Genomic DNA, 12,558 nt, shown 5'->3' with positions numbered 1-12,558 from the left:
TAAGCCAACTTTGTTATCATGGGCTGAAAGTGAACTTTACCAAAGATGGTTGTATTGTTGCAAATAATGTCACATCTCTTGTCATGACAAGAAAGCACTCATTAGACAATCTGTGAACTCCTACTGACTCGAAACAAAGGAGTCTTGTCTCTAAGCAAGGTGAATCTGCCTTGTTGCACAAACATCCTGGACATATCGACATTAAATTGAAAGATGGTTGTGATGAGAAATGTTGTGATTGACCTTCAAAATGTCAATAGCTACGAAGGAGTTATATGTGAGGAATGCCAAGTTGGGAAGCAAACGAGAGTGTCTCATAAACAGATACAAGTAACTGATATAAATCGGATTCTTGAGCTGACTCATGTTGATCCCATGAGATCCATACAGGTTGAAAGCCTTAGTGGAAAAAGATATGTCATGGTCTATGTTGATGCTTTTTCTAGATACATGTGGGTTAAATTCATAAGAGAAAAGTTTGAGTCGTTTCAGGTGCTCAAGACACCGTGTGTTCAATTGCAAAGAGAGAAAAGGGGTTTGAAAACAGTCAATTTGCTAAATGTTGTCATTATGAAGGAATACACCAAGAATTCTTTGCTCCCATCACACCTCAGTAGAATGGAGTTTTCGAATAGAAAACCGCACTCTACAATAGATGGTTATGGTCATGCTTTATGCTTATGACCTTTTTTTTTTTTTTTTATCATTTTTGGACCGAGGCTCTGAGTATTGCTTCCCACATAAATAATCGAATTACTATTCGTCCTAGCACTGGCTAGACATTGTAAAATTTAGAAGTGGAGGAAACCCAATATCAAATATTTTTATATTTTTGGCAGTCCCTATTATATTAGTTAACTGAGATAAAAAAAAAGGGGATTTCAAAAGTGATGAAGAAATATTCTTGGATTATTCAGAAACAACAAAGCTTATAAGGTCTTTAACAAGCATACAAAGTGTGTTATAAAATCTATCAATGTTGTTATAGATGATACAGATGGAGAAAAATTTAATGCTGAGGCAAATGAAGATGATGTTGTGTCTGTTGTGACAGATGTGCATAAACCAAAGCCGACGATTCCACCAAATATTGATAACAATTCAAGACTAAAATTTATCAATATGGTACTGTCTGAGGCAATGAAGATGATAATAAAACATTCAAAACGGCCTTTCAGTAGAACCTTACAGAATCATCCTTCTAGTAGGAGATGTTGAGTTTGGAATTTCCACTAGGAAGAAAGAAAAGGTGTATTATCTCCAAATGATTGACAACATTTGTTTCACATTGCCTATGGAACCCAAGCATCTAAAGCTTTAAAAGATTAGTGTTGGGCTAATCATCTGCAAGAAGAATTGGTGCAGTTTGAAAAACTTCAGGTCTGGTCATTGGCTCCACATCCCGTTTCAGCAAATATTATGACACCAGGAAATAAAGTTTGCTTTGTTGCTCGAGGATACTCTCAAATAAAGAGTGTAGACTTTGATGAGATGTTTGCCCCTGTAGCTTGTCTGGAAGCCATCATAGTTTTGCTTAGTATTGCTTATTTACTAAAGTTCAATTTTGATCAGATGGATGTTTAAAGTGCCTTTCTCAATGGGTACTTGAATGAAGAAGTTTACGCCGAACAACTTAAAGGCTTTGTTGATCCTATTCACATTGGTCATGTGTATAAGCTTCAAAAAGCTTTGTATGGTCTGTAGTAAGCCCCTAGTGCTTGGTACATTCACTTATATGAATTTCCTCTTAAGTAGGGATATGTGAGAGGAGAAGTTGACAAAAAAAATGTTGTTTATGAAGGAAGAAAAAGGAATCTTGTGATATCCAAAGTTTATATGAATGTTATTATGTTCAGAGGAATGTCTCAGCTTCTCGTAGATCAATTTGTAAATCAAATGCAGACTAAATATGAAATGACTTTGGTGGGCGAACTGACATTTTTCTTGGGACTCCAAATCAAGCAGCTTAAACATGGAATTTTCATCTCTCAGAGAAAACATGCAAAAGACCTAGTAAAAAAGCTTGGGCTTTAAAAGGCTTGTATGAAGAGAACCCTTGTTCCTCTTGTACAAAGAGAACCCCTGCTCCTACTCACGCTAAAATGTATAATGACTCTGATGGGTCTTGTGTTGATTAGAGCCTGTATTGAAGCATTATTCTCAGTTCACTTTATCTCACTGTTAGTAGGCCTGGCATTGCTTTTGCTGTAGGGGTCTGTGCCAGATATCAAGTTAAACCGAGAGCTAGTCATTTGTTGGATTGAGCTGGAAGCTCATAAGATAGAAAAGTATTTCTGGTGGATGTTTCTTTTAGAAAATGATTTGGTGTCCTAGTTCAGCAAGAAACAGAATTGTGTGCCTTTCTCCACTACTGAAGCCGAATATGTTGCTGCTTGAAGCAGTTGCACTCAGCTTCTAGATGAAACAGATGCTTAAAGAATATGATGTCTCGCAAAATACTATGACATTGTACTATGAAAACTTGAGTGCCATAAATATTTATTTCTAAGAACCCAGTTCAACAGAGTAGAACAAAACATATTGACATCAGGCATCATTTCATTTCTCTGACGTAGGACTTGTGGCATTCTAGTAGTTCATGTCGTGTGGCAGATCATTGTAAGTAGAGAAACATGTACTGCTTGTGTTTCTATCATAACTCTCGTCAGTTGTCTTTTGGTAGGAAAGAAGATTTTGAATTTTTGCATGTCACATTCTCTTGAACTTCCCCTTTGAACAGTGATTTCTCTCTAGTGGTTCCAAACAAAATGGTGAGTACCCGAAGAGGAACTCACACTTCTAAATAAAAAATTGTGCGCTATAAAGAAAAGGCCAACAGGAAAAATATTGGCGAATCTTCTGATCGAAATGCTCCAATTAATGTTATTGAAGCTGATCACATTTCAAATCCTGATGTTGAGACATCGCGTCAAAGTAATGTTGTTTCCTCTTCTGGTGAAAAGTGAAAAAAATTGTGTCACATGACAACGAGTGAAAGAAAAAAGAAAAAGAAGGGGGAGATCTCTCTTAGACTGACCATGGAGGACCTTGTGAGTCCTGGTGTAAAAATTGATCCCTCTCAACTTTCATATGATTCTCAGAATTCTCCAACTATCGATCCTCCCCTTGTTGACTTTGGAAATGAAAACTTTACATTGCCTGGGGTTTTCATGCATGTTATGAATGATGATCAAACTCAAAATGATGAAAGTAGAGTAAAAGGGTGTAGGGTTTCTAATGTTACAAATTCTTCAAAAGATAATTTGACTTAAAGCAGTCTAACTGCATTGGGTATTGAATTTAATGTTGATAAAATTGTTCAAAATGTTAAACATGTTGAGGTCGAGGCTCTAAATGTGTTGTCAACAAAACTGTAGCATTCTAAACTCTGTTCAATAAACCTTTATGGTTTAACTATATAGATACTCTCTTCAAGATCGACATTTAAAAAAGTTGTCTTGACATCCATTTGCCAAATCTCATAATCATAAAAAGCGGCTATGGATAAAAGTATTCTAATCGACTTTAGCATGGCAACAGGAGATAAGGTTTCTTCATAGTCCATCTTCTCTCTTTGGGTATAACCCTTTGCCACCAGTCGAGCCTTACAGGTTTGTACCTTACCCGCTTGGTCTCATTTCCTCTTGTAGATCCATTTACAACCAATAGGTCTTATCCTATCCGACTGATCTACAAGTTTCCAGACCGAATTGAAGTACATATCCGGCTGGTCTTACCAATAGGTCTTACCCCTATCCAGCTTTAATCCACAGTCTCGATCTACATCATTCATTGCCTATTTATAGGTCAATAGATCCTCAATACCATCATCAGGTATGATAACCTAAGTTTCTATTAAACTCCTGTAACGACCAGGCTGTTGAACAATCCTTCCACTAGTCGAGGCACTCTCAACTCTTATGAAGGATGTAACTGACCAGAAGTACCTATTCCATCAGCAACTCTTGTTGAAGGACCAACTTGATCAACAACTTTTGTTGGTTTATCAGTAGCTTCTTTAGAAATTTCATCCAATACTAGTTTATTGGGAGGTTGATGATCTTTCGTGTGGTTTTCCTCTAAGAATGTAGTGTTTGTCGTTACAAACACTTTGTCACCTTCAGGATCATAAAATAGACCACCTTTCGTTTCTTTGTGGTTTCCTACGAATGAGCACTGTTTTGAACGATGTTTCAAATTCTTTGGTTTTGCACTAACATATGTGTCGAGCATCCCCAAATTCTGAAGTGATGAAAACTACCTTTACGCCCTCTCCATAACTCATACAGTGTTTCAAAAACATTTTTTGAAGGAATCATGTTCAAAATGTATTTCGCAATATGTACTGCATATCCTCAAAACGAATTAGGCAACTGAGCATAGCTCATAATTGAACAAACCATGTCTAACAAGGTTCTATTTCTCTTCTCTGGTACACCATTCTGTAGAGGTGTACCAGGTGCAGTGGGTTGAGACTGGATTCCATGTTTTATCAAATAGTTTTGGAATCTCAAGTCCATATACTCTCCACCTCGATCTGATCAAAGTGTTTTAATTGTTTTACCTAACAGGTTCTTAACCTCAGCTTTATATTCATTAAAAATTTTAAGGGTTTCAGACTTATGATGTATTAGATAAACATAGTCATACCTTAAATAATCATCAATAAAACTTATGGAATATGCATACCCTCCTCATGCTTTGACATTCATCGGACCATAGAGGTCTGAATGTAAAAGTTCTAAGGGTTTTTTTGGCTCTAAGTCCTTTTCTTGTAAAAGATCTTTTGGTTAGTTTACCCTTAAGATAGGAGGTAAAGAGTTGTCCACTAACTGACTTAGGAATCCACTCTTGACCAATCTCCCAATCCTATTGAGATTAATGTGTCAAAGTCTTAAGTGCCAAAGATAGGTGCTAGGAGAAACTTTTTGTCTTCTATTTTGAGTCTCAACTATTTTAAACATCTCAGTATTCAAAATAGCTTTAGCCTCGGTTGGTTTTAACACATATAAGTTGTTTTCTAGTTTTGTATAATATATTTAAATACCTCTTGAACTAATGAACACTTCATTTATTTCAAAAGATACTTTGTACAATTGTTCTAACAAACAAGATATATATATTAAATTCCTTCTCATAATAGGAACATGCAATATATTTTCAAGTCAAATGAATCTATCTCTAAAAAACAACTTCAAGTCTTCCACTGTTTTAGCTTAGACAACTTCTTTTGTTCCAACTTTGAAGGTTATCTCGCCTTTTACAAGCTGCCTCCAACAATTAGTTTCCTGAGCGAAAGCATAAATATGATTAGCCTCCCCTGTGTAAGAGTAAATTAGCATGCAATGGAAGTAACAAGGATCAATAAGCGTTCTAATTCATTAATTTTTGCAAAAACTGAAGCATGCCCATCTAATATAAGAGGGTTTAAAGTCATACCTTTGTAGAACTTTTCAAGATCTTGATCCTCAACAGATGTCTTCTCCAAAACTTGTCATGAACCACCTTAAGATCTTCTCCACTATCCTCTTGAAGCTTTAGAATGAGTTGTGGGACTCAAGAACAACTTGAACAAATAGAAATTAGGTGTAAAGCTCACTGCTACAAAACCATTTGAAGAACAATTCTTCTGCCGATTTTTCAATAAAAATATTTTGAATGCATGCCACAATTCCACTCCAATCTTCTTTATTTATTGTATTGAACATGCAAAGAAGATGGCTACATGAGGTGCAACTCATGCTTGGAGTAATTGAAGAGAAAGTGAATGGTTTTTGAGTGAGCTAGTTGAAGATGGTAATAGAAAAAACTATTTTTCCATTTTGTGCATATTTTTATAATTTTTCCAAAAAAAACAAATGATTTCAATCAATCTATTTGATTTTAAAACTGAAAATATTATTAATTTTATAAACTTAATTTCATAAATTAATTTTCTGATAAAATTAATAAATAATTATTTAAATAATTCTAATTAATTTAATATCAAATATTAAATTAATTTTTACACAAATTCATCTTCATATATTTAAATCATATTTAAGTATAAATTCTCCTCTTCCGTTTAATTCTAATTTGAATGTTTCAAATTAACTTATCATGCTACTCTAAAGCTTATCCATTTACGAGCTAGTAGGGAGACTTCGTGAATCTACAGATCATAGGCTCTAACGATTCGAGATTAATTGGCTAAACTCATTATACGGAATTAATCCCCATTTGTTAACTAATGGGTCACTCCACTATAGCGTAGCCCATAGTTGAACTCCCCTCACTGTAGATATATTATGTCCACTTGATATAACCATAATAAGTAAGTCGATCCTTCATAGGTCGTTGGTAATTACAGCTAGGTCAAGATCACTGTTTTACCCCTATGAAAACATCTTGTTCCTTAAGTTTCTATTGACATTCTAATGAACAATTTTTTATTCATAATGCTTATAAATCAAGTTCTTTCTCTATCAAGAGAAATGGGGCCCCAATTGTTCAAGACCTGGAATCAGTACTTAAGAGAACAACCTATCTACTAATCCTAAATCGGGTAGGAGTGAATTCCGTCTTGTAGGGCTATATCCCCAGCTATTCATCTGGTTTTATCCCCAAAATGGGAGGCTTATTGAGCAATGTTGTTGAACTACTCTCACCCAGGTAGATCAAAGTATAATCCCGAACAAACAGGAGTTCATATCTAACTCAGGATTAAGATCAAGTTAACCTAGGTTACTTAATAATAAAATAGTCAGTTTTAACAGTAAACAGTCATTATAAAGAAAAGTAACTATTTTCGTGGTTCAGTCTATATGCAAACTCATTGCATAGGATGCCCCCACTCACATGTCTCAACATGAACGATCTGTGGATCACATCGTTTGTAGCACTTTATAACTCCGTAACAACTACAGAGTGGGCCGCATCCAATAGTGTTACCAGGATGAGATACCCAATTTCATCTATATACTTATTAGACCATTTATAGTATTCCTGTTTATGTCACCACATAAAGTTAAAGTATTCCGACTATAGCCATGAATATGTTTATTGGATTTTCATAATAGAATGAAAAATCAACAACTTATTATTATTGATAAATAGAATGTTTAATACGAACTTTGAGTTCTAAGAGATTTCCAGCACCCTGAATCTAGTATCCATGTCAATGTATCATTCTCTATTAAACATGTTTCAATAACGAGTAAATCATATTTACCTTACTTTGCTTTCTCAACTTTCTTATCTCTGACAGCACTATTTACTTCTACCCCCATATCCATAACATGTTCTCTAACGAAGGTTCCTTCCTTTATGCGGTAGTTGTAAACCTCTTTGAGAGTATCGTGCCTGACAGATGAGGATGGTTGTCCAAATACTGCATGTAAGGAATCCATGATCCCCTTAGCAGTAACCATTCTCTCATGTTTCTTAGTCAAAATATCCGATATGCTTATTAAGATATAGGTTCCAGCTTTTTCATTTACTCTAACCCATCTACCATAGGCATCCCGAACATTTCGATTTACTGATGAGCTGGGAGTCGGAGAATATTCCTCATTTAAAACGAACCTAAGATCATCAATCAATAGTATCGTGTTCAAATTAGATTTTCAAGTTGTGTAATTGTTGTCGTTTAATTTATTAGAAGCGAGTAGTTGAATGATTGAGCTAGACATGTTGAAAAATTAAACAAGTTCTATTAGTGAAATGCTTTTAAATCCAATCAAGCTTCAGTAAAAGTAATAAGGTACCTATATCTCATTGAATGAGTCAAAATAATCGCTAACAAGGGGCAGTCAATTACTCCTTCCTTGAATCAAGACATTTAGTTGTCGCTTTTTGGTAAAGAACTTACTAATACTTACTAATTCTTATTAGTGTAAGCCGCCATTTTCAGATCCTATAGATCGGTATCAATAAGCTACAGAGGGATAGACAATGCTTAAGATGGATCTAGGAGACCCTATCCATTTCTGGAGTTTGTGTTGTTTCGATCCCTATGAAACAACCCTCCAAATGGGTGATTACTTAAAAACGACACACAGTCGGAACATGGGAATCTCACAGTGCAACCTAATGGAGGAGACTGTATTATATTTTGACACGCTTCTGTCACCCACTTACTATGAACAACTTCTCCTATTCACCTTGTTATTGACCCATGCAAACACTTTCTGAATGGAGCGGTCACTTACAAACGACATAAAGCCAAACATGAATCTCACGGTGTGAACTCTTAGGAACGTGAGAGCTAAAAATAATATATCATATATATCAATAATCTCCCTCCGAAGTGTTCTAGATAGTTTGGGTAAATTTTTACTTAAGTATATTCCGGCTAATTAAATACAACCTAAATCTAGGTGTTTATCCGAGTATAACTTTCACACTGTATTTAACTTACGATTTCTAAGTGATAAACTATTTATTACCTTACATCGCTCAAGCATGCTCATAAAACCGAGTCAACGAAACTCAAGAACCGGCTCGATCTTCAGAAGGCAGGTGTTTTATAAACCGTCAACGTAAGTACCTCCAACCTTAGACAGGATCTTGTCGGGTGAGTTTGTTACCAAAGTTTTACAAGATAACGACCTATTTCAACTATTAAAATAAGTTGTAATCTGTCAACCCTAGGTGAGCATGCATTTATCTTTGTTATATATTTGAAATATCTAGTAACACTTATAACTTAGACATTCTCCATAACATACATCACATATTTCATGATTTAATATAATAACTTATATTAAATCCCATGAAATCCTACACATGCATAATATATATTATAACAATTATAATATACTTTCAATGCATGCAATATGCTTTCCTATGGTAGGATTATAAATCTACATGGCATACTTTATACATAAATAAGATTTAATTTAATTAAAACATACATTCAAATGCAAAATTAATTAAACACACTGAAGTGGATTGGTTTTGGCATCCTATGCAAGCAAATAACTAAATTATTACAATAATGATCAAAAAACAGCTTTGAACCGCTCCCGAACACTTCGAACCGACCCAAACCAGCTAAAAAAACCCTTGAACCGAACCTCCAAGGCACCAAAATAGACTGAACCAAACCGAAATGGGCTGAATCGAGCCAAACCGGTCGAATTGGACTATTGCTCCTCGCACACGCACCTTGCTAAAGAACAACTCTGAATACTTTAGCAAATTTAAAGACCCTTCTTCACACATCAAAACCCATAAACAAGGGGCCAATTACAACAATTACAACAGAATTGAAGGTAAAGTTTAATGTCAAAACCGTAATATATCCACTTCAGCCACTACAACATTCATCACATGAATTAACACCTACCAAGCTAAAATTAATGCAAATTGAATGCTTAAATCATGCTCAACGCACATGCGGAAGCAATCAGGATTATAAGCACTTTAACTACATTAATTTTAAGATTAAAGCATGCATGTTCATAACAAGTAATTAGGGTTTCAGAAACACAACCTTTGTAGATCTCTGCAATCCCTTGCTTAATTCTGATCATGAACTCGTCGTGGACTAGCACTAGAGTCTTCTCCACTATTCTTTGACCTTAGAATGGATTGTGTGATCCAATTTATAAAGAAATTGAAGGGGATTTTAGAGTTTTGGAAGAGTTTGGAGCTAATAACTTGAGAAAACAATTTCTCTTTTTAGTCAAATAAATCATGCAAAATGAATTGCTTCTCATGTTGACACCAATTCAACATGCAAAAGTGGGTGGGCTTAGGGGTTTAAGCAAAGTAGAGAAGGTGGAATAATTCCACTTACTCCAATTTCATTAAAAAAAATGAATTTCCAAAAATCCAATTTTGAAATGAAATTTAGTTTTACATAAAATCAATTTAAATATTAAAATTTCTTTAAAAACAATTTTAAATACAATTAATTATAATAATTAATTTCAAATAATTAAAATAATAATTAATTTCAAATAATTAATTAAACAATTTAATTTAATATCAAATATTAAATTAATAAAACACCAATCTTGAACGTGAATCCTCATTTACGTGTACAATATTTAAATTAAATTTAAATATTTACAACTCTCCAATTTCGTTTAATTCAACAATTAAACTATATAATTACGTTAATTATATCGCACATAATTAACTATCATTCCCTAAACCAAATTTGAACGTTTCAAATTCTCTCATCACACTGCTCTAAGGTTTAGTGCGATATAAACTAGCAGGGGGACCTAATGGACATATAGATGATGAGTTCCAATAATTTGAGGTTAACCGACTAAACTTTTTAACCTAATTAACCAACATTCGTTAACTACCGGGACACTCCATTAAATCCTAGTAGCTACACTGTCCTCGTTATAGATATATTTCTGTCTACTTGATATAACCATGATTAGTAAATGGATCCTTCAGAGGTTGTACATAATTACAGTTGGGTCAAAATTACCATTTTACCCCTATAATTACATCTTGTCTCTTAAGTCTCACCGATACTCTAATGAACGATTGGTTTGTGGTCCAACCACTAAATTGAGTTTCTCTCAGGCCAATGAGAGGATCGGCCCCTTGTTCAAGACTTGGAGTCAGCACTTAAGAGAACAACCTATCTACTATCCTTAAAATCAGGTAGGAGAGAATTTCATCTTGCAGGACTATGTTCCCAACTATCTACCCGGTCTTACCCCTAAAATGGAAGACTTATTGAGTCGGTATGTTGAGCCACTCTCACCCATGCATATTATAGGATAATTCCGAGTAAACAAGAGTTCATAGTTAGCTCAGGATTAAGATCGAGTTACCTAGGTCATCGAATTGAAATAGTTAGTCTTATCTATAAACGACGTTATAAAGTAAAAGTGATTATTTCGTGGTTCGGTCTTATGCAAACTCATTACATAGGATGCCCCCACTCGCTTGTCTCCACATGAACGATTCAGAATCACATCATTTGTATCAAATACAAAGTGGACCACATCCACAGTGTCCCCAGGTTGAGGTATCTAGCCTTATCACTATATTATAGACCGTTTTGGCTATATACTCGAACTTGTTAATTTGAACACTTCAAACTAACCCAAAATCTAATTCTCAACTTGAACCATTGAGCTACCAAGAAGACCTTATGAACCTGTAGCTTGAAGCTTCAATGGTCCGTGAATAACTTACTAAACTCTTTAATCACGAGATCCACCATCCGTTAACTATTGGTCACTCATCTAAAGACCGACAGCTGCACTTTTTGCACTACAGATATATTTTTGTGTCCATACAACCAATCAACAGTGCAATGACCCTTAACAAATCGGTCATCAGTACAACTGGGTCAATTCACTGTTTTTCCCCTATAGTTACATCTAACTTCTTAAGTACCATTGATTCCTCTAATGAACAATAAGTCATAGTTCTACAATGATTGAGTCCTCTCTTCCCAAGAGAGGGTGTGGCCACTATGTTCAAGACCCAAAATCAGCCCTTAAGGGAACAATTTTTCTACTTACCCTTACTTCAGGGAATGAGTGAATTTCGTCTTGTGTAGATGAGTTTCCAGCACCCCAATCAGGCGAATCTCTAAAATGGTAGGCTTGTTGAGTTGGCAATCTGGCCACTCTCACCCAAACAAATCAAAGGACCGCCCTCATAGGCAGGAGTTCCCAACTCATTCAGGATTAAGGTCATGTCACCTATGGTCATTTTAGTGAAATGTAAGTCTCAATTATGAATGGCGTTATATAAAGAGACTAATCATTTTGTGGTCCGGTCTTATATAAACTCTTTGTATATGATACCTCGCTCACATGTCTCCACATGAATGGTCAGAATCAGACCATTGTAGCACTTTACAACACTTGTAACATCTACAAAGCGGGTCATATTCGTAGTGTCACAAGGATAAGGTATCCCTCCTTTATCCTTATACTGCAGACCATTTAGGTTATTACTTAAGACATGATCCACTTGTATGTCTCCACATACATGCTTATGTTACATAAAATAACATTGGATCTTAGTTTATTGGATTGAGTAAATGCTTATATTATAACACTTATTTTATTAATAACAATATGTTTATAGAGTATTTAAGAACTATGAGACTACCAGGAGAATTAGGACACCAATCCCAACATCCATATATAGTTCAAATATTCATGCTATAGCCAGGGGTTCTTAGTTTATTGGATTTAGGGTTAAAAGGTGCAATTCACATATTCAATAACATATTTACTAAATAAACCTCAATAACATGTTTATTACAAAATATAATATGTTTAATGTTTACAAACGATGAGTTTTAGAACATACAACTTAACACTTTGTCTAACGCGTCCCCGCCCCAGTCATCCCACCAATACTTCAACAACCCCTACCATTCCAGCATGACAACGATCCTCCCACGCCCAATAATGACAATGATGCAAGGAGAAATTAATTTTGGGATGTTGCTTATTTTGGTTGTTTCTGTCCTTCTTCTTTCTATATTTTGTACCTGTGATCACTATATTATATTTGCTATTATTATAAATACGTCACTGGTTATCCATTTTTGGATTATGTTCTTTTTTTTTTGTGTTTAGT

The 12,558-nt window shown here is 34.9% G+C and overlaps 1 protein-coding gene across 1 annotated transcript in view; it reads right to left on the bottom strand.

Annotated features, from left to right (window-relative positions):
- Positions 1-7,211: 7,211 nt before the first annotated feature.
- The window catches only part of LOC120076142, a 30,904-nt gene continuing 25,557 nt past the window's right edge, over positions 7,212-12,558 (bottom strand). The window contains exon 2 of the mRNA XM_039029916.1: positions 7,212-7,563. Coding sequence (XP_038885844.1) covers positions 7,212-7,563 — 352 coding nt within the window. The remainder of the gene's footprint in view (positions 7,564-12,558) is intronic.

This window comes from Benincasa hispida, chromosome 1 (genome assembly GCF_009727055.1).
Source record: "Benincasa hispida cultivar B227 chromosome 1, ASM972705v1, whole genome shotgun sequence".
NCBI classification, from domain to species: domain Eukaryota; kingdom Viridiplantae; phylum Streptophyta; class Magnoliopsida; order Cucurbitales; family Cucurbitaceae; genus Benincasa; species Benincasa hispida.
The sequence above is the reverse complement of the archived record's forward strand: the minus strand, read 5'-3'. Positions and strand labels throughout refer to the sequence as shown.